The sequence below is a fragment of the Lepisosteus oculatus genome, chromosome 8, assembly GCF_040954835.1.
Source record: "Lepisosteus oculatus isolate fLepOcu1 chromosome 8, fLepOcu1.hap2, whole genome shotgun sequence".
Lineage (NCBI taxonomy): Eukaryota > Metazoa > Chordata > Actinopteri > Semionotiformes > Lepisosteidae > Lepisosteus > Lepisosteus oculatus.
In genome coordinates this window covers 8,348,165-8,371,086 of record NC_090703.1, presented here as the reverse complement: position 1 = coordinate 8,371,086, position 22,922 = coordinate 8,348,165, and the positions used below count along the sequence as shown (strand labels likewise).

The 22,922-nt window shown below is 42.2% G+C and overlaps 2 protein-coding genes across 8 annotated transcripts in view; one reads left to right on the top strand and one right to left on the bottom strand.

Moving 5' to 3' along the window:
* brf1b (BRF1 general transcription factor IIIB subunit b) overlaps positions 1 to 22,922 on the top strand; it is a 75,017-nt gene that overhangs the window by 1,220 nt on the left and 50,875 nt on the right. Inside the window, exons 3-6 of the mRNA XM_015350309.2 lie at positions 4,715 to 4,795; positions 9,856 to 10,029; positions 14,767 to 14,798; positions 16,524 to 16,596. Of these exons, the coding sequence (XP_015205795.1) occupies positions 4,715 to 4,795; positions 9,856 to 10,029; positions 14,767 to 14,798; positions 16,524 to 16,596 (360 nt within the window). The remainder of the gene's footprint in view (positions 1 to 4,714; positions 4,796 to 9,855; positions 10,030 to 14,766; positions 14,799 to 16,523; positions 16,597 to 22,922) is intronic.
* On the bottom strand, positions 17,282 to 21,818 carry btbd6b (BTB (POZ) domain containing 6b). 7 transcript variants are annotated; one of them, XM_015350314.2, is made up of 5 exons: positions 21,697 to 21,787; positions 19,629 to 19,923; positions 19,145 to 19,235; positions 18,905 to 19,023; positions 17,282 to 18,720 (listed from the first exon to the last, which is right to left on the bottom strand). In XM_015350314.2, exons 2-5 carry the CDS (start codon positions 19,832 to 19,834, stop codon positions 17,688 to 17,690), a joined length of 1,449 nt encoding a protein of 482 aa, XP_015205800.1. In that variant the 5' UTR covers positions 19,835 to 19,923; positions 21,697 to 21,787; the 3' UTR covers positions 17,282 to 17,687. The 7 variants fall into 7 exon arrangements, with proteins under 7 accessions (XP_015205800.1, XP_069049254.1, XP_015205797.1 ...); XM_069193153.1 differs by having other exon boundaries at positions 19,629 to 20,429; positions 21,697 to 21,778; XM_015350311.2 differs by lacking the exon at positions 21,697 to 21,787 and adding an exon at positions 20,182 to 21,627.

The following is a 22,922-nucleotide window of genomic DNA, read 5'->3' as shown; positions in this document are numbered from 1 at the left end:
TCTCAGTGCGTACTGTCGCGACTGTCACACCTGAGGTTTTGGAAGTGTTGAGGTAGCTCAAATGACTCTCATCCTTTCGTTTTTTTTTTGTAATGTTAAAAGTGCCAGTTAAGCATGAAGTACATTTTGCCAGCAGCTGAATCTCCCTGCAGCTCCCAGCCGGCAGCCTACTGGAGCTCAGCAGGTGTGAGCCTGGTCAGTGCCTGGATAGGAGACCTCCTGGGAAAAACTAAGGTTGCTGCTGGAAGAGGTGTTAGGGGGAACATGAATGTGTGGGTCCTAATGCCCCAGTATAGTAATAGGGACACTATACTGTGAAAAAGCGCTGTCCTTCAGATGAGATGTAAAACCGAGGTCCTGACTCTCTGTGGTCATTAAAATGAGTAGGTGAGTAGGCATTTCTCTATAAGAGTAGGTGTGTTATCCCGGTGTCCTGGCCGAATTTCCCGCTGACCTTTACTAGTCATGGCTAATAATCCCTGTTTTATGAACTGGCTTCATCAGTCTGTTCTCCTCTCCACTGAGAGCTGATGTGTGGGGAGCGTTCTGGCGCACTATGGCTGCCGTCGCATCATCCAGGTGGGGCTGCACATTGGTGGTGGAGGGGAGACCCCATTACCTGTAAAGCGCTTTGAGTGGAGTGTCCAGAAAAACGCTATATAAGTGTAAGCAATTATTATTATTATTATTATTATTAATAATAATAAAATTATAATATCTAAATTTGTAATGAATTAATTGGAAGCTAGCATTTAATGCAAATAAATGATTTGATAAATGTGAGTCGGTATCCAAGTCTGTAATAAAGTGTAACTGTGTTATATACCGGTTAAAGATATGATGCTGAATTGCTTGATGTATTAAACGTTTGGCATCAACATAGAACATAGGAGTTTAGTATACTATACAGGTATCGTACAGGAAAATTAAAGCAAATGTACCTCTATGGGTGGGGGAAACTGCATAGTTAAGTTTTCCCTTCATTTTAGATTTCAAATGGAAATTTAGCTTAATAAAATTCAAATGGACAAATCATTTCCCCAAGTACCTTTATATTAGAGGTTTTCCCTTTATAAGGCAAGAGCATAGTTTTCAATATTTCATAAAACTTTAATAGGTAATGCAGTTGCCTATAGTATCTCCCTTCATGAAAGTGTCTATGCTCATGAAGTTATTTAGTGTTTTGTCCTGCAAAGATACAGCCAATGCAATCTGTAGGGAGGGGTAGTAGCTGAGTGTGTGATGTCAGAGCATCAGTGTGGCTGAACCTGATAAGCAGTGATGATGTCATCTTTGTAACAGATGGAGATAGTATTTTAAAAAAGTGTTTTAAGGATTTATCCAGGTTGCGCAGTACTGTGAAACCCAAACTCTTTAAGGACGTCCCCAAATACTGTAGTAATGTTGTTAATTCAAATAAGGATCTTTCTAGTCTTGAGTTTTCAGGAGAAGTGAAAGTTACACCTTCTGTATGAATTCAGATTTTTGGTCAGTTTTCTTTAAAAATGTTTCAAACTGTGTCACTTCTTGCACAAAAAGAAAGGAAACCTGTTTAACACCTATTTTAAAGATGAACTTTTGAATCCATTGATTTTAAACCATATAGTCTGAGTACAAAGAGTGTAGGATCATTCTTTAATTTCTTTTGGTGTACATTCTTGACTAATTTGAACTCATTTCTTATCCCGTCTGCATGTGAATGTCATTCAGGAACATACTAAATCCATTTAAGCAAGTTTCTTTGGAACAGCTGTGGTTCACATACAGACTTAAGAAGGAAAAAGTGAAATGTGGGAAAATCAAGAATAACTGGTGGTTCCCGTTAGCTGACAGTATTTTTAAAATTAAAAAGGTGACAAGGTGGCATTAACATTTAGCTCTGCTACCCCACAGCTCTTGGGTCCTGGGTTTGATTCCAGACAGACGTGCTTTTTGTGTGGACTTTGCATATTATCCTCAGATGTGCATCACTTTGTTCTCCACCATTCAGATACTGGAGTGCTGGCCACGTTAAAGGGAAACTGCAATGCTGTTTCGGGGTTAGACAAGTGCATTTCAGTCCACATTAGAAGTAAAATGTGCTCAATAACTTGTAAAAAATTTTACATCACAAAATATATATATTTAAATTTCCAGGCATGCAAAATGCCATATTCTGCAATACAGAATGAGGTAACAAAACGTCCAGTGTCGTATGTGGCCCTATTACATTGTAAACAAGCATGATAGGATTTGTTAATACAGCATAATAGCTTGTGAACACATCTCTTTTAATTCAAAAGAAATACTGCTCTTGACTTCGACACCGTTTTGCCGACAAAAACTACTTGTTAACTCTGCATGCAGATCACATCAGAACATTTCTGTGGTGAATTGTCTGCCGCACAACCTGCACCTATTTGCTTGTACATCACAGTACATTATTTATTACAGGGACTAGTGAGCAGGAAGGGCCACATCACGTCACAATTCGCGCAAACTCTCGCTCTTTTCCATGGGTCTGTGACACCATGGCGACTTACAATATTTTCACAAAGTTCACAATTCTGTGTTGAATCGATTTTATTTCTGTATTGTTAACTAATTTATTTTGGTACTGAGATTGAATAATGGGTCTGAGTAATTGGGACAGCGCTTTAACTGGTGTCTCTAAGTTAGTTTGGGTGTGTCTCTTGGGATGGACTGGTACCCTGGCCAGGACAGAAGTCCCTCCTTGTGCCCTGTGTAACTGAGGGGGTCGTGGGTTACAGTGACTCTTGAAGGAATTTTAATTATGGATGTATTTACGGATATTTATTTTATTTCTTTAATATTACTGATTAAGCAGCAGGGGGCAGTCTTCCTGTAAGAAATATATGCACACTCCACTGTAATCACATGAGGGTGGATGCTTTTACTTCTAATGTACATTTCTGTTGGAAACAAGCTCAGTCCTTTGAGGTCATATTTTTTAATAATAAATCTGTTCTTTGGGAACACTGGTCCAGTCCTACACCAAAATGTTTATTCTTGTACAAATTATTTTCTGCTTCCTCAACCAAACTCTCAGATCCTAAAGTAATTTATAAATTGTAAAATGTATCAGAAGTGTAATTATAACTGATCTGGACTTGTAAAGTATTTGTTCTATAAAGTTATTATAGTTATATTACAGTTATTATAGTTAATTATTGTAGTTATTTTCAGTAAAGGTTTGCTCAACTGGGTGCAGTACAGTGTTAAGCACACTAGAAGGTGCTGCTGTTCTTTTTCCGATTGAGGAAGTATTGACCAAGAAAATAAATGAGTGAGTGTGCGGTGTTATGGGTTGAGGACTGGGAACTGGCACAGCACACAGTGGATGTCTGAGTCGAGATGAAGACGAAAGAACCAATCAGAATGTCACAACCACAGATCAAGTTTATCTGCTTTAATTGCGATAATGCATAAGACAAATCCCTCAAGCCTAGTTTTGTTCTTTCTATGACGTTAAACCAATACAGATTGATTTTTGTTGCTAATTAACTGATGGATAAAGTGACCCAGCATGACAGTCAGTCTTATCAAACACCAAGACATCAGACATACTGTACAGTGCTAATTAATCACGCTTTCAGGTTGTGCCGAACAAAAAGCTTTGAAATGAGGATTCTGTCTTGGGATTGTCAGAAGGGCTGTGTGAGTCTCTTTCGAATTCCTCTGATTACCTGAACATGGGTTTTGGGGTGAGATGGAATTGTTTCTGATCGAAAAAGAAAAACCCAGGACCATTTATTTTCAGTTTCTGAATTGGCAAAAAGACCAGTTCTTTGCTAATTTATTGGTGTAGAGAGTTGAGACAAACGTTTCCTTAACATGAAAGTTTTGTATTCATGTTGCATGTGCTAAAGCAAGCACATTTCACACGTCACAGTCTTTGTTTTATTACTTGTTGCCGATAATCTTTGTTTTAATAAAGACTTCTCTTTCCCTGCCTAGACAGCTTGGCTTTAAGAAAGCAAATGATCTTTTTTTTTAACAAAAGCTGTTTGTTTCTTATCTTTGGAAGAAAAAGTAGGGCTTTCCTATTTCAGTCTGTGTTTTAAAGCTAACTAAATTACACAGGACTGGGAGAGTATTGTATTGTTAATAACAGTAAATAACAACAGAAAAGTGACTTTGTCGTGCATCTTTTGCAAGAAGCTGTTTTCAAGAGTATCAGTGAGATCTTCCTTCAGAGGGTGTGGTTCTCATTCAACAGTTCATTTTCATCAAGAAAAATCATTAAAATGAGTGAACATGACCTTACCACATTCAGTATCAGGGTAATAAAGATGTGAAAGGGTGAGTTAGTCATAGTCAGGGCTATGGTAGAGAAAGATGAAACTTTTTAACTTTTAACACGACCAAATTAATGTACCAGTACAGGTGTCTGTACCACAGGTTGATTTGCTGCCCCAGAGAAGTCAAGAACTAGTGCTGTCATGGCAACCACTTTGCAAATAAGTGATATTCAAATGCTGATCTCTTGAGGAAATGTTTTGAGAAGCTGGGTTATGTTTACTAAACTTAAGTGGTTACAGTCCTTTCATATTCTCATTATAAAAGGTGGTTTAAAGTTGAAAGTTTTTGTAAGTTGCAGCATCTTTTTTAATTCTGACAAGTATCAGTTGTCATCCGTGGATTCTACCCGGTCATTTCAAGACCTGTTTGCAAAACACATTCAAAGTACAGTGACACTCTTCTGCCTTTTCAGGTTCCGGGAAGGCGCCAGTCCTGGGAACAGGGTTCCACACTAGTCTGGGGAAGGAGTCCAGAGCACAGACTTTACAGAACGGTATGTCAGATTAACCAAATCTTCCCTGCTTAGGCCCGTTAGAGTTTCCATAGTGTAATGTTAAGATAGTGACTTAAGTATGTTAAAAGTAACGTTAGTTGCAGCACGACTGTGAGGTAGCAGTCACCCTTGGTGCAGTTTATTAACAGATCTTCTGTCTCCATTGGTTAACTTCCTGAAGGCAGTTTTAACTCAGTGTGACCCAGTATTGTGCACGGTTTGTATTTTATTTGTTCCGCTGTTCTGTGTGTTTAGGTTTCTCCTATCCTGACAAACAAAGCAGAGTAAGACAGTGCACTGACTGCAGGGCATCTGCTGTCAATCAGTCTAAAGTAGTTGTATGAATTAAATAGGAACTTTTTTTTTCCCTGGAGTGTGCAAATGGTTAGCATGGAGAAACACCAAAGGGCACGTGGTGACAAAGCTGTGTGTTCTGGTCATTGTGCCTCCTCCATTAACCTCCTGCTAGCTGTGTCAAGTACAAGTACAACTTTATGGGCCTGATAATCCCATCTTGATGAGTGCCTGCCTTTAAATCCTGTAAAATGACCTGGGGAAGGGTCATTTATATTTTGTTTCCTGATGTAGCTCACCTGTGTCTCATTGTTTCGCTGCATAGGCCTTTTCCAAAAGCGGGTCAGCTGGTTCTCCTTGGCGGCCATCTTGCTCAGGTCTATATCAAGTATATTAAGTGTTTCATTCCAGAAATAGCGGTTATAAATGACCCTTCCCCTGGTCATCTTACAATCCACATACATTATTTACTTCAGCTCTTTTTTTCCCTTTACTGCCTTGTAAACAATCTTGTTAAATCAAGACAGTCAGCGGATATTTTTGTACATTATTTTTTTTTCATTCATTCCCCTACACCTAGCATAATATTACACCATGACAGATTAAATACCCTTTTCAGTGAGGTATGTGAAGATGGACAAATTTCATAAAGTGTAGTTTGGCTGCTCATTAAATGGAAAGGCTATATAAGATGAGTCATGCAATTGTTATTACTTATTTTCTTTTTTTTAATGAAACTTCTAGAGTTAATGCTTAATGTAAGGAGTCTGCTGCTATATTGCTGAGGTTTCCAAGAAGAGACGTTAATGTGATTTGTTATTGAATGTCAGAGCAAGCAGACTAATAAAAAAGGCCTCTGAAAAGCAGATTTTACTGGGAAAGGAGAGAAGAACCCTCTAATGGTAGTGCTATAATGATGAGTGTCCACCCACAGTCTAGTTTATTTGAAAAGTCTTGATTCATTAATCCTTTGTGGTTACCTGGTCTTTTGCTTTGAAGTATATAGGCAGACATTTGCAAGAGAACCATGCCCAGCTGCAAAAGCTATTTAGTGTACTCAGTTAAGAAGCAGTATTAAGGCAGTGTCCATTGGAAATATGCAGTGGGTGTGCCTTGGGTATTGTAAATACCTTAATAAAAGGTCAAATACTATGATGCAAGCTTGTTGATATTTATTTCTTGTCTGTAAGATCTGGTTGGAATCAGGTGCTAGCCGACAGATATGTTTATTGTAGCACAGTAAACCAGTGCATATTAGACATGCAGGAGACCAGAGTACATGCAAATGGTTGAGATCTCTAAATGGCATTTGTATAATTCCCAGAGTTTTATTCTCAGAAGGGTAAAGAATATCACGATGAGCGCGATCAAAGACAGATTATCTGCGGGAGACATTTCCTGGAGAATTAGATGTTGTGCTTCACCAATCAGCTTGAAGAAACAAGCTCTATAAGGGATATACGATGACTAAGAAGGCAGAGGGTCGGAAATAGCCAATTTTCTATTTTTTTTAGACTGTGGTGGCTGCAGCATGAAAATCCCTTGGGTAAATAACCCACTCGTTGTAAAAATGCCCATAGCTCGCTATCTGAATGGATACAATCAGTGTGTTAGCGGGTCATTCGGTCGTAACACGTCTTGGAGTCATGGACAGTAACATTCATGGCTGAGAGACAAAATTTAAAGAGTCTTCTGTGGGTCAAAGAACATCTGAGGTGGCAGCTGAGAGAGTAGTGGAGTGTTTAATTTTCAGCCAAACGTCCTTTTGGCCTTAACAGACCTGATGGGAAAACGATGTTCTGGTGAACTGTTACAGAAACGTGAGATGGCAAGGGGGCTCTAGGCACCTTTAACACAAGAGTGCCTTGGGTGCAAAAGCTTTAAAATCACACATTACAAAAGTCCTTGAGCCAACAATCTTTCCATTCCTACAAGCCAGTCTAGGAATTTTGAGATTTTTGTTTTTCAGTAGGACAATGCAAAACTACAGTGCTAGGATTACAATTTCCCTCACGGGATCAATAAAGTATCTATCTATCTATTACAGTGGCACAACTTCAGGTCCCGGAATGGAACAGCTTCTGACCAGAGTTCTGTAGCCCAATCTGTGGATGTTTGTCAATACCGTCAGCTGGACACCGGCTGACCAGTTAGGTACAGCTGTGCAGGAGGAGTGGCACAACATTAGAGATGAGAGGCTGTTCGGTTCTGTGTGTCAGTGCTGCCAGGGTTGTGTTTGTGTTTGAGGAGGTTATACCAGACACTCACTTCATTAATTTTTTATTTTGATAGCGTGTCATGTTTCAGTCAGATAACGTGGACCTGTGTTATTGTTTATATTTGATTAAATGAATTAGTCCTGAGTGGTACATCAGTGTATATTGCTCAGTAAAGCTTTATATTAACTGCTGAAAAGAGAAGACACTCGGAGAAGACTCCACAGCCAGAACGTTGTTTCTTTTCTTCTCTTTGCAGCCTGGAATATACCTTTACTTGTTCCTTTGCAGCCTGAGCATGCTGACGCAGCTCCCTACTTGAACCACTTTTTATCAAGTGCCTGGGCTGATGAGAATTTTCACTTACTGTCTTAAGTACTTTTTTATTTTGGGACTGTATGAATTGTTTAAATAAAGATTAATTCATGTATTTTAAAACGGACATTTATGAGGTTGACAGGGTCACATTTCACTTGCATCTAAATCGAAATGTACTTTCAGTTCCTTTTGTATTATTTGGTACGTAATACCAGTGTTAACTGCATCTTCATTGTGAGGGACGTTGCATGTGACAAGAGAGTTGCTGAAACTACAGCAGTGATATTTGCCTAATAACGTTATGCAATGTGGATGTCGCTCATACTCGCAGGGCTAAATGTGCACCTGTAGTATAATCTTCCTGTACGGATTTAACAGACTTGGGATTACTGTTCCAAGAGTTTGGAAAGAAGTCTGGTGTAGGAGCTCCAAATGGAAACATTATGCTCTTAAAAGCTTTGTGTGTTATTTCTGGTTTTGCATCTTATCATACGTCCATCCCTAAAGCTGTTTCCATGTTGGCTGTTAGATTTTTCCTGTGATTGCACAGCATGTGTGCACTGATCTGGCATCTAGCATTAAAAAGATGTACGGTACGTAGTTCCAAAGAGGAAGTCAGTGTTGTAGTGCCTTTGATTCATTGCTTTAATTTCCACTATAATCATAGACTGTATTGTTAGTTCAGTGATAAATGTGCATTGCTAACATTCTGATGGAGGTTACATCTTTTGGGATTTTTTTTCCTATATAAGAAAGCAATAGTCTCGACTCTCAAGGGACTTTCTTTCTGCATACAATATTGCACCTACCAAAGCTTTCGGTGTTCATAATGTAACGTTAGAGTAGAAGCATTTGTGCATTGCTTATTTGGCATATGGTTTGTTTTTGGTGTATGAAATTCAAAGTATGGGCTGATTAAAAAGCGACAAGAATGGAGAGAGGACATGTTCTTGCTTTAGTTTTTGTATGGGATCCATGTGGTTTCATATGGGGTGGAAATGGAGATGTATGTGCTGGGAAAAGGCTGTAGTACTAGTAATACTGGAATCTCAATAGCGAAACAGTGGAAACCCGGATCTGGGTTGCCCTTTTATAATTTACTCAATCAGCTTATATACTGGGAATGAAATGAAACTGCAATGAATTCAAGAACTTATCAGGAAAATGACAGTATTGTGTAGTGGCTGTATTGACATTTAATTGAATGGACATGACGTTGGTAAATTCATTATCCAGCTTAAAATATGTCATCACTGTGCAACAGTGGCTCTGCCGTGAAGGTTCCAGTCTCGTGGTATGTGTCCAGCTTTGCAAGAGCTACAAGCTGAACATCTGTGGCACCAGGTTGGAGATGGTGCCTCATGAGATTCTGAGCCTGAACAAGCACGTTCACTGGTCTCTGAATCCTAGACGCCACTTCGTCCCAGTTCATCTTGTGAACGTTCAGTGGTGGTTAGTAAGGCATCTGCAGTATAACACTGTCCACCCCGAGTGTGATGTCGGAATGAGCCCGGACGAATAGCAGCGAGTCCCTGGACTTGATCAGTGCAGCGCTGTGCAGTCAAGCTGACCTCGTTTACAGCACACAGGTTTTTGTAGCTGCAATACACTGTTTCCCAGGCCGTCGCAGTTGGATGATGTGATGTTGACCTTGGAGAACTCCAGATCGCGGCGCATCTGTTGTGGACTGTGTTTGGCTGTAATGTCCTATCAGAATAGAAACTGTTGCCTTCAATATACCATAAATAAATATAAGTTCTTCTTGATTTCCATCAAGATTAACCTCCAACAGGTTAACGCGCCTCATTGCTGGTGCCCAAGTTGGTCTGGAGCTGGAGCAACAGCTGGAGCCACTTGAGTGTAGCGCAGCCAGTCAGAATGGTGCCAGAAAGTAGGATTAGTATCCAAGATCCACATACTTGATGCTTCTAAAAACACATTAACACGTGGAGTGTTAAAATTCTTTTTAACCTCTTTTTAGGTAAAAATAAAATTCTCTCTCCTATTGGGCTGAGACTAAACAATCGGAATATTTCCAACAAATCAAACTTAAACATTTTCTGCAAGTATCGTTTCGATCTGAGTGAAGATAAGTGCTCTTAAGATCTAAACGGAAGTCTGTTTTCGTTCCAGTTGTGTTGGCAATGCGGTGAAGAAACCCTCTCCCGAGTTTTTTTTCTTACTCGAAAGCGTCACTTTTCCCGTATGAACGTTTTCCCACTTTTGTCCCAGGAAAACGGCAGATCCACAACCTGGGGCACCAGCTGCAGCTGAATCAGCATTGCATGGACACGGCCTTCAACTTCTTCAAGATGGCCGTGAGCAAGCACCTGACGCGTGGCCGGAAGATGATGCACGTGATCGCGGCCTGCCTCTACCTGGTGTGCAGGACAGAGGGCACTCCGCGTATCCTTTCCTGGTGACTCCGGCAACACGCCTTGATTGTGGGCATGGTTTACATGGCCAGCGTGTACCTTCCTGCTGCTGGTATCAGACACCTTGATCTCCAGCTGCAAGTGAGTGGCGTTTCTGAGTCGGACTGGTGCCTTTTCTCAATTAGTAACAACAGGCACTTTTGTTTTCTGTTCAGACATAGGACCTCCAAGTACAAAAATGGGTTGTGGTATATATGTACATAATTATTTATTCATGGTGAGACAATGTCACATTTTGAGGATTCCAGAAAACGATGGTGGTTTTAAATCCAGAAACAGTACAGTTACCATTTGTCTTGGGCATATTGCTTTATGAAGCTTTCTTTCATCTTAGATAAGAGTCCAGGTCTTGATTGCCTTAATCCCTTTGTATTTCTTTGTCATGTGCTTTGCAAAAGCTGGAAGTAAGAAATGAAACAGAACTCGGGGTTTGGGGCTTAGCAATGAAGAGGTGAGATGCTGAATTAATCCAATCACCATTGTGCTCGATTTGGAAATCGATTTCCTCTCTTTTCGGTCATCTTTATTGACGTGTGTGGACCTCATGGCCTTCAGCAGGATGTCATCTCTGACGTGTGCGTATAAACTGAACTTTCATCTTTTCATTTATGAACTTGTAGGTTCTTATTGTAGAACATTTTAGTTTGTGATGTCAAAGGCCTTTTTGGAGTTTATTTCTCGGACCGTTTTTCAAGTTGAGACATTTTGAAATTTCAGAGTAGCGCCACTGTCAGGCTTTCTTGTTGATTAATGCAGGAATACCATTGTAAAAAAAGTCATAGTTGTTTAAAACCACAGGATGTGAAATATGAAGTTTGGTTTTCATTGGTGGAACGGACTTTGAACCGAATCAAATTGGGGGCAGCGTTCCCGTATTTCAGTAGCACCATTTCGATATGTGAACTGATTGTGGGATCTGGTACTGATCCAGATGGGTGTAAGTGTGGGTGCTCTGCTTTCCCATTGATATAGATATGCACCATTGATATAGAGGCTGGCAAGACATGGGCCGTGATAATGATCCTACTAGCAGACTTAACTCTTAAGGGTAGCTTGAGGAGAGGAGCCTCCACAAATCCTAGTTCAGGTCCCAAATCCAAGAGGATTTCCTACTCTGGAAGGCCATAGCCCAAAGTTTCCCATGTCGAAACATAAAGCCGCCATCCCTCCAGGACCAAATCCCTGGCCTTCGGTGATACCCAGTGATCCTCTCTCTTGCCGTGACTTGATTTTGTCAGCTATAACTGTATGAGCTCCCTTACAACCCTGGGTTTTCACAAACTGTTATGAGCCTCTCTTCTTAACCTTTGACCCTAACCCCCTGCGCAGTTGCTTGAGCCATGTAAACCCCTCTCAGTGTCAGTTACAGCAGGACCTCGATTTCTCAGCATCTCAGTTGTGTTGCCGCCAGAATGACGAGCCTGGAGTAAAGTGGCCGAATAGTTTGTGAACGGTTGTCGGTAGAGGCTTTGTTATGCTGTACCTAGAAGTTAAAAACCCATTGTGGACGTAAACATCAGCAGAAGCAATTGGTGAGGCGAGAAATCCGCAGCAGGCTTTGGGTGTCGATGAAATCGGTGGAGGCAGCAGGTCGCAGGGTTTTGACGTTCTGCGTCCTGGTCATGCGTGACTGATGAAACGGTCACCTCTTCGCAAGGAGAGGCAGGTGCTGTACTGCAGGTATCCCTTCTGTGTGTGGTAAACAGCAGGGATGGGAGGAGGGCTGTGCTGCTCTCTGGAGCCTCGACACAACACGGAAATTTGGAAGGGTGTGCTTCACCCTGGGGGTTAGGAAGGTTTTAGTCAATTCAATTATTTTTAATCCGTGCTGAAAGGAAGTCTGGCAGCTTGTCAGCAAGATCTAGAGCCACTCCCAGCACAGAAAGGGGGGGGACTCTTCTCTGTTATTGCTGCCAGCTGCAACTACTGTTGATGACCATGAAACACGAGCAGCGCAATGAGCTTTTCAATATTCAGATCTTCTTCGGTTTTGAATCCTAATGACGAAGCTTGATTTGACTTTTATATTAATTAGATCTTAAAAAAAGAACTTCAAACCACAGCAAAAGTTTCATACGAGCTCTGTAAACTGCATTACTTTGAATGCAGGAGTCCTGCAAGACAAACCATTCTGTAAATGGGCATTCTTAACCTCAATTTTCGGTAAAAGATATGTCAGCATATTTTGTTTCATGGTATGTTTATTTTCAATGTGTCCATTTGGTGTCTACAAAATCTAAAAATTAAAATTGAATCTAAAAAGATTAAATGTGGCCCGGTTTTTAATTGCATGCTCTTTAGGGAGTCTTTAAATGTTCAGAAACTGTACTGCCTTTTTTTTAAAATTGTTTTTCATTTGAACCTACTGCCTCATTTTTACTTGTCTGATTTGTTTGGGCTTCATCTGACAATAGTTTGTTAAATTTAAAGCCTCCTTGAGTAGATGTAAACACTTTTGGCTGAAAATGCTCTTGGTTTCTATTGCAAGCATGTTGGGAGAAAAATTATTTAAAAATATTATTGTCTGGCGGGCATAATTTAATGGTAAACCAGGACTGTGTTGTTGAAGAGGTTAATATGGGGAAAGGGTGGAACTAACCTTTCTCAGCATATTGTTTACTGTGCCTGATTCCCTAAAGGCAAATTATATATAGCTTCACTGACTTCCTCATCCTGGAACCCACCAGCTGGAGAAAATTTTAAAGTACCACGGAGGTCATAACTTGAAGCTGACAGTATTTCAGAACGTTTTTTTATCAGATACTCCTAACAGGGTGTAATGGTAGCTGCCTAAATGCACAGGAAATTTAGCTAATTTAAATGAGATATTCTGCAGGGACTGTGCTGAAGAATCTCATCTTTTTTTCAACACTGTAGAGAACTAGAAATTTAATGGAATTTAAGAACGGGGTGTTTTTTCTAGTAATTATTGAAGTGGAGAGGATAGCTGGGAAAGGAAAAAATGCAAATATGTTTCCCAAACATCTAAATCACAATTGAAAGTTACAGTGAAAAAGGAAGTAATTGGCTACTGGTGCTGTTCATATGGAAAGGTATACAAATAATTCTCATTAGGATACGATGCATGTGGTTATTATTAACAAGTAGTATGGGTACTGACTTTGGGAGGTCTGGTAGTACTGGTAAAAGAAATATACTTTTTATTCTGATTTTAAATAATTGTATCCTGCTATTAAACTAATTTGGGGGGATTGAAAATAAATTGTTTCTCTCTTTGATTTATTATTGACCACTGCTATAAAACCTAAGTTTATGCATTAGTAATACTCTGAATATATATATATTTTTTAGTCTTTTTGTAAAATCTCTGTACATTTCTGCTGTGAAGTTACCTTTAAAACTCGTTATGCAGTTGGGCTTTGCTGTTTTTTCAGCTACAGTGCCAGTGCATATACTGTCCCTTGAAGATGCGGATCATGCTCAGATCTAACCCTGGTGTCCTGGCCTGTACCTGGCCAACAATCCCACAATCCCCACTACTAATTAGCTTCATTACTCTGCTTCCCTCCACACAGATAGCCGATGTGTGGTAGTCGTACTGGCACACTTTGACTGCTGTTGCATCACCCAGATGGGTGCTACACATTGATGGTGGTGGAGGGGAGTCCCCTATACTTGTAAAGCATTTTGAGGGGATTGTTCAGACAGTTGCTATATCGGAGTAAGGAAATATTGTTATTATCATTATAACCTTTTTTGCTTAGCTTGTTGAAATGTTGAGAAGAACGACGGTGGACAGGTTTCTGTTCTTGACTTTCATATTGGAGCCACTAGTGCCTATCAAATCATGGTCAAAGAAAGAATTAGTATGTTCTCTTGCCTTTAAAAGCATTTAAAGCCCTACTTGAAGATTAGGTGGGGATATTCTGGTATATATGTATGCCTTTCTTGTTGGACCAATCCAGCTAGTTATTCAAGGTTACCTTTTACTTTCTCGGAAAGAATAGGCACATAAAAGATGTAAACAATGCAGATGTTGAATGTGCGTACATATCTAAATGTCTGACACTTTCTTATTTCCAACTTCGACCCCAAAAGGTCAGTGTTCTAAAGTCTTTCCTTCTGTTTTCATGAATGTTGTTGCCTTTGCTTTTCACTTATGACTTATAAACGCTAATAATCTTGCATTTATTTGAGGCCACAAGTTCGCAGTTTCTCAGAAAAAATACAGTTCTTGTTTGGGCAATGTTTTCTTTTCTTGGAGGAATGGTGTTTGTCAACTGAGGAAAGGATTTCTGTGATGAGTGCTCTTGTTTTCTGCAAAAGCATTGCCTTTTTGTTTGGCTTTCACCCAGAACATTAATACCCAAGACTGTAGATGCATACCTGCATATCTAATTCCTTTTTGTTCTTGTGCAGGTTCTATGTGGTGTGGTTGGGGAGGCATTCAGTGGGGAGAATGTTTAAAGAACAAATTATGTTGTAGGAGTTTGTGCAAGGAAATCTTTGGACATTTTTATGTGAGTTTTAAAGTAACTTTGCTGTTTAAGGAACAATTATGATCTATAATGATCTATGATTATTGAATAACATTGTGCGTTAGTGGCAACTGAGGACTGTTGGTTGGTGAATGAATCAAAAGGTATCTAAACCACAGATCTGCAGAGAAGAATCTTTACCCTTGTACTTGAAAATGAAAAGTGAAATTGTTTAAGAAGAAATGACTTTTTCTTTAACCACCCTACAGATATGCTTCTTGACCTCAGTGATCTTTTGCAGGTAAATGTTTTTTATTGCTTATTTTGTTCAGATGACAAGCAGTGTTGGACGTTATGTGTAATATAACTGGTTACAGATGAGAGGATAACATTTGAATCCTCCTTTTCAAGTAGTGATCCAAGAACCAAAAAATTCTTGTATCGCAAAAGTGATCAGGACACAAACGACCTAAACTGGTCACCCCATGTGCAACTGCACTGTCCTGTAATGTTTCTTTTTCCTTTGTTTTTAATCATGCTAGAATTGTTTTTCCCCCCCATGGATACACATTTAATGATGATTACTAAAAAGTAGTCTGTGATCCCCCATGGCTTTTAACTGACCATACAGCTGCTTTCCATCTGAATCTCCCCCTTTAAATGTTCTTCCAGTGAAATTCTTTATTACGACAGATTGTAAGTGCACTTGTTTTTGATGATTTTACTCTGTCTGCCATTGCAATTGAGCATCTACATTTCATGTAGTTTCAGATATATCAGCATGTAATCTCTCCAGTCTCATTCAATTACCTTATTTTCTGCCTTACTCTAACTCGTCTGCCCCTTTGGTGTTGATACAGCAGCATCAAGGAGTATCCATCATTGTAAACCAGCTATGAGGGGGTTGAACTCTTAAGACACGGTCTTTGCAGCATTTTATCTATCAGAGTTTGACACTTATAATCCACTGCCAGGCTTCCCCAGTATGTTGGCAGCGATTACGTGTATTTGCAATGAATGTAATTAGAAGCCTGTAGGCGATCCTGCTATCTAGCGGTGAGAAACGGGAAAAGAACTTATTTAAGCTTATTTATATTCATGGCTCTATTACATTAACTAGATCAATATATCTTGCTGCTTTAATATGGACATTTTCTGATTTGTTACATCTGCGTTGTCGTACATTTGCGGGTGTGAATCTGGCCATATATCCATATCAGAAAAATTATTTTCACGAATGGGTTGTGCTTGTGTAATGGCAGCTGCGAATGTATATAATTGGGTTTACATTTGTTTGAATTTAAAATTTGAATAATTCAGCACTGGGACATTTTTAAAAAAAACCACAGCTGGTGCCTAGTTTATTTTTATACTCCCAGCTGTCCCACAGAAAGCAGCTCCCTTTGACTCTGGTATTTGGATTGAAATGCATCCTTCATTGTAGCCAAGTAGCTCAAACTTCATATATAGACCATAAATACTCCACAAATCCTCAGTGACTGGAAACCTACAAAGCCCACAGAGTATTGTCCAGTGGCATTTTAATATGGGCATTGCGACTGCTTGAAAGAAGCAAAACTCCAGGGTTATGACCTCTGTATTCCCAAAGGTCTCCATTCATGTCCGGGTGGGATTAGGACAGGAATGCCAGCACCCTGAGAACTCCAGCGTCACCCTGCGCTGGCTGATGACCCAATCGGGGGAAGAAAAAAAACCCTGTCAGTGCTGCTTTGTACCATTCTGGTCAACATCAGGAATACACAGAAAAGAAAGCCTCTTTTGGTTACCGTAGGGTAATTTTCAATTTCACAGCCCACTCCAAAATAGAATTCCTCCTACTTCTAGTGTAACCAGCTGGGAATCCCTGTGAGTGCATTTGCTCTTGGTTCTGTTATGCTATTGGAGAACTATTACAAGAACTTCATTTTCCCCAGGCAACACATGCAGTAGATAAGCCGTCTTGGCTTGGTGAGAAAAACATGCAGATTTGCTCATTAAATGTCTTTTCTTTACTATCTCCCTACAGGTGAATGTGTACGTTTTAGGAAAAACATTCCTTCTGCTGGCCAGAGAGCTCTGCATTAATGCTCCAGCAATAGGTAATGTTATATTTACATAATCTGTATGTTCTCTTACATTTTGAGTGACCATGGCTGTGTTAAAGGTTTATTTTACAATAGTGAAAATCTCTTCCGATGGTCTTACAACCCCGTCCAAAAGGATTTTTATTTAAAGGTCCCTTAAATGAAACAGCGGAAGGCTTTCTCAGATGATGTTTGATCAATTTGAAGTATATGCGCTAGGGCCAAAAATCTAATTTCTAATATGAAACTTGAGATAATGTAATAAGGGGGTGGTTGGTGTGTACTCTCTATTGACTTGTAGTACAGTGGATGCTGGCTAGAGGGCACTATGTAACTGTCTGGAAATTCAGGTCCTTAGTGTCCTACACTGGGACTTCTCTGTAAGGAAATGGTCTTTAAGGTTTACCATCTCTGTTTCCTGTATATTCAAGACCTTCAGTTTATACATTGCCATGAAATTTCCGAGTTGTATTTTAGCTACTGTTTTCTCCTTATCTCTTCTCGTCGTCTCCTTGGTTTAAAAGTAGTCTTTTTGCATTTTATATCACGTTTGTTTGTTGTCCTTAGACATGACAATCAAACCTCTGCTTATAACCTGTTTGCATGGGTTTATAATGTGCCAATTCGTGGATTCTAAAATTTCTTGCTTTGCCTTAGTGTTTTCCATCCCTGCGGTTATAAAAAGCAATAACACCTGAAATTTTAGTCACAAACCTTCTTTTTATATAATCTGCAGATTAAGTAAGCTGCGCTCTAATACAGAACTTTGTTTGTTGATCAGCTTCAAGCTGTAAACAAAACAGCATTATTTTTATGTACAAAACCACAAAGCACTACAGGCAATCGCCCGCTGGCAGTGCCATACAATTATTATTTTTTTTTTACAGACAACTGCATGCTGCAGTATTAATAATTAAGTCAACCGTTTTAATAAATAAATCCGAAGAGCATTCCTTCACTTAAGGTTGGACAGTCTGTCGAACAGCTAACAGGCTTTTAGTGTCGCGTATTCCTCGTTGCTACATTATTAGAAGGCAGAGTTTGCTGGACTCTTCCATGTGCTTGACTAGCAGTAGTGGAATGCAGTTAAGAGGCGGGTGTGGAGCTCATGCGTAGAAGACGAGTTCGGGTATCTGCCCCCCCTGCACGCCTGTGCCGTTGGTGCTGTCCGAAGAGCACTGGAACTGGAACGTCACTTTCCCGCACTGAACCTCCGTCATCCCCTCCTGCCCAAAGTAGCTCAGCTCGTTGCCGTCCAAGATGGCGCTGACCGTGTAGAAGGTGTCGTGCTCCACCTGCACGGGGTGCTCGAACCACACGGGGAAGGTGCTGCTCGAGCCGTCCGAAACGAACTTGGTCAGGTTCTGGGCCAGCGTGGCCCCCTGGCGCTTGAGCTCGATCTTGACGCTGTACTCAGCCTTCCCGCCGCTGGAGCCGTACAGCCCCAGCCCCGCGATGAAGATGCGCTTGTCCACGGCGAACTGGATGCTGTCGCAGCGCCCGCGGTATCTCCACTGGTTGCTGCGGTAGGCGGAGGACTGGAACCTGTGGCACCTCTGCGGCGCCAGGCCTTTCCTCTTGGTCAGCGGGAACTCCAGCTTGGGCTTGTTGGAGGCCGTGTACCACAGGAAGATGCTGTGCGTCTCTTCCAGCGTCAGGATGTCCGACTGGGCCGCCCCGTTGGCGAACTCCTCCAGCGTCATGGTGGGTATCCTCACCAGGTACAGGGCCTTGCCCAGCACGCCGCGCTTGTTCCGCGTGGTGACGCCCAGCCCCTGCCTCTTGCACTCGGCCACCGCCCAGCTCAGAACGGCCTCGAAGACCACCGCCTCCTTCGTGTTCAGCGTCTCCCGCGTCAGGATGATCTCCAGGGTCTGCTGGTCGATTTCGCAGAAGCCCTCGGATTTGAGCGCCAGCTCGGCCTGGGCGTCGATGACCTCCCAGCAGCGCTGGGTCAGCTCGGGCTCCTCAAACAGCCTGCTCTGGGACAGCAGCACGCAGGCGTTCTTGGCCTCCAGGCTGGTCTCCAGGAAATTCACACACGCCTTGGCCAGAGCCGGTACGATGTATTTCTTGGCAGCATACAGAGTGGCCAGCACCGTGTCAGCTTCCAGGTCAATTTCATCGCTGTACATGTATCTGAGACGAGAAGGAGAAAAAAAAAAGAGCCGCTTACCTCCCGCGTAATTTTAACGGATCGTTTCTTTACCGCAAGGTCGTGGCCCTAGAAGGGCTCAAAAACAGAAATGGCGGGGCACCAGCGGTACATTTATATCCCCAGCTCCACCGCGCTGTCGAGCCAAAGCGGTGCTGTGAAACTTACTTCAAAAGAATAAGGAAAGCAGCGGGTTCCACGTCTGGGATATGAATTTCTGATTTTCCTTCGGCGAGGTCGCCATAAAACATCGCGCAGAAAACCGAGCTGCCGACTGCCAGCACGTACTGAAGGGGAGGGAGGGGAGAAAAAGAAAATCGCGTTCAGTTCGCCCGGTTGGTAGTTCGACGCTTATATATATATATGTAAAAAAAAAAACCTTCAGGTTTTAAAGACGCTGAACCTCACCTTGTGTGCAGGCACTCTTTGCGAGGCACCTGTAGGTCCAACTATAAAATGTACATCCGCCATGAGTTCGTTGTTGAACATTAAGGCATTCCTGGAAAGGAGAACCACAACAAATCAAAACCTAACACCTCTATCTTAAAAGCTCTCACACCCCCCCTACAATTTAATGTGTTGCGAATCGCCAGTGACTCTTGAACACCACACTTCCTCTCAGCCCTCGGTACCCTCCATGCTACGGGCTGTGTCAAACTAAGGCTACATCTGCACTGCACCTAGGCCCGGGATAAACGCACAGGACTCCTCGCACCCCCCACTTTCTCGGTTTTACTTCTCCGTTTTAAGACGCGCGTTTTGGTTTTTAAATGGAGAAAATGCAACACACACACAAAAAAAAAAGGCAGCGGTGGGACAGGGGGGACGGGGGTTGGGTTGGGTGGGGGGGTCTGATTCTCGGTCTCTCCCGGGTCCAAGCTCTGGCGGTTACCTCTCTCTGAGCGTGGGGTGCGAACACTGCCAACTCGCCGCCTCGACGTTGTTGTTGCTGATGTTCTGCTGGGTGGCGTGAGTGGCGGAGGCGGTCACCGCCTGGCAGACCTGGACGACGCTCTTCTTGCTGGGGGCAGTCACCGTAGTGCCGTTGCTGTTGGGGATATTGGTGTTTGCGCTGGCAGGGTACAGTTCTGCAGCCATCTTCTCCTTGAGCGAGAGGGTAACGATCTCATAGCATGCTGGCAGCCTGCTGGGGTGTTTCACACTCCTCTTTGACTTTTTCAAGGTTTCTGGAAGTAAAAGGAAGAAAGTCAAACACTTCATGATCCTGCCATGAAGGCACTCTGGAGCTTCTGGCATCAGCAGATCAATCGAAAGAAATTTTTTAAAAGGCGTTTATACGTGACGTCTAATGGACCTTTTTGTATCGAACGAATCCAGGTAACTGCACCCCGAGGACGTAGTTTCCCACCCCAGGGATGTAGCTCTGCGTATTTCAAAGCAAATTATATCCTTGCATTTCACAGTACAGTAAGTGGGTTACCAACCCTGTATGTAGTTGAACAGCAACATTAAAATAACCTTCCAGCGATTATTCCGGCATTCATTTACTTTAGAGCGGGGTTGTCCTTTCCGTTCTCTCCGTGATTTCTTTTTCCGAAGCGAAACAGTCCGGTTTTGGAAACCATGTTTTGCTGCGTGTGGTTTTTTTTTTTGCTTTTATTTTCCTTCACTCCTCCGCGACTCCTTCCTGCTCCTGCTCCTCCTCCTCCTCCTCCCGTTCCAAACTGGATCTCTTCGAGAAAGGGGAAGAAATTTTAAACGAGAAGGGCTCCTCCGCCGGTATCCTGCTTGAGCGACAGATGTGCGGCGAAAGCGGATGCTGCATATCCCAGGAAGGAGGAGAGGGGAAAAAAAGACGACGACTTCGGACTCCGGCCGCCGTCCCGCAGATAACGTTCGCGAATAAACAACAAGAGCGGGGTCTGTGGCTTTTTCTCTCCGTCCCCGGTAGTTTATTTCTGTTTAATCCGTGCGGACGCCCAGCCTTTTCTGTTAACAAATCAACTTTCCCGATGCCTTTCACGTCAGTGGCCCCCCAGGGCACCTCCCCCAGCCGAGCCGGGCCGCCTCCTCCTCCTCCCAGCACCACAAGTTGCACCGAGAGAGAGGGAGGTATAGGACGCACCGGGTAGCTCTTTCTCTCCTCCGCCCCGGAGTTTTAGAAACGCAGTTTCGCGTCGTCACCTCCACAGCCGCCCGGGTTCACAGCCAGAAACTACCGTCATTTTTATTGCTCTCCCTCTTTTTTTTTTGTGGTTTGCAAAGTATATACAGAGGAGAAGGGAGAGGAAGATGGAGGGGTCTGGTCTTGCCTTTCAAGTCTATTATTTTTGCGCCCGCGTACCCCATGAAGCTTTTAAAAAAAACATATATAAAACCGATGTTTAGGATGCTAGAACTGTAATTCAGGATCTGAAGTAGTAAAAAAAAACCTCTACGGACCTCCCACACACACACACTTCTTCGAAGACCCCCAGTTCCTCACCAAGCCAGTTCGGGTGCCAAGTCGTTAACTTCCGCCACCTCATAATATATAAAAGTCCAGCTCTAATTACATAATTCAGATAACTTCCACTATCTAATCCGTGCTCCAGCTCATTTTTAAACGCGTTTCTGTTGAAACGACTCAACCAGCGGGCGCCTTTTAATTAAGGATTCACGAAGTAAACAGAGAGGCGAGCAGCGGTGCGTAATTATTACGCGACTTTATCTTTTTTTTTTTTGAAAGAAGCGCCGATATTGTTTGACCTGACATTGCATCGATAGTTGGCAACTACTCGCTAGCTTCTGAAAAACACATCTGAAGCTCAGATCTAACAATACGAGGACATCCGAACAGTGTGTGTGACGAAGTGCATACAGAAAAGACATCGCATCGCAGGTCGCTTTCCTAATCTGCTCAGCAGCTGGACCCCGGTGGTCGCCGAACCGCGAGGATTAATCCTCAGCGATTTCGACTCCGTCGAAAAACAAAAGGCCGAAAACGCGTAGACAATTACCTGGCTGCGTTAAAGGGTGTCCGTTTTACACAGGAAAAAAAAAAGACGTTAAGTTGTGTTGTGGGAAGCCTCCTTGGAGCCAGGAGCCATGTTAAATCTGGGAATGGGAATGAGGAGAGGGGGCTGGGCTTAACGCAGGAGTCGAGTTTCCAGGCTGGACTCCCGGCTCCCCAGCAGAGGGCTCTAGCGCCGCGAAACGCAGATGCCTACTGTCTCATGGTCCTCCTCGGTTCTTCAAGGTTTAATGCGGTAAAAAAGGCAATATATATTTGTCCCCTTGTTTAAACGTGTGTGGGGTTTACTAATTTAATCGTGCAGCACCCCCCACCCACCCCAACTTTTGTTGCTGGCTGTTATTCTCTCATTTTTAGGCGGTAGGCTTAAAGTTATTTAGATATGATTTGCCTGTTAGTTAGAAAGCAGTACGGTGTGACCAAAACGATTGCTTGGAACTACGTACATAACCAAGAGCAGCGGTTCATGAGGACAGTTATCGAGAATTTATTCATTTGTTTCTTAATTGGTTTATAGTTCTGGGTAAGAGTTGGGTTTTCTGCTGTGGTCTAAAGCAATGTGCGTGTTCCACTCAAGCCTTCGTGACGCTACGGGTGTCCCCTGCTGATAATTGATAGCCTGCAAGGGTGATGGATTTACTGAAAAGCCTTTCATTATTCTTTGTGTCTGCACTAAAGAGCTGTTTAGCCCCATTTTTTGTCACTGCTGATTTTTAGAGCTGTAGAGCAGCATATCTCTTGCTGCAGGCTGCTATGACTAACCTCTTTAACTGGGAGTCAGACCTGGATTTCATTAATATCTCAGTATCGAGTCCACATTTTGGATCTGTGGTAAACTGTGAATCAGACTGGCACGGGACACCCTACGGAGAATGCTCAGATGGTGCCGCCGTCACCGTCTTAAAACTTAACAGGGGGGCTGGAGAATTAAAATGCAGGCCGGTTGTTTCAGTGCTTGTTTAAAATCATTTTGATTTCAGAGAGGCGATGCTGAGTCTGTGTGATACCTGTTTTTTGTTAGCGGAGCAAAGGTTTTATTTCATCAGCTAGTTGCTCGTTTATTAATAATACGTTGAGTTTATTTTACTAATGTTAAGAATCGAATGAGTTAATAGAAAAGCTGCAACTCATGTAAGGATGCATTAAGGTGCATGAGCCCCTTATCCATTGCTTTAAGAATAAGTTATGTAGCTACAGCACCTTCACTGCACA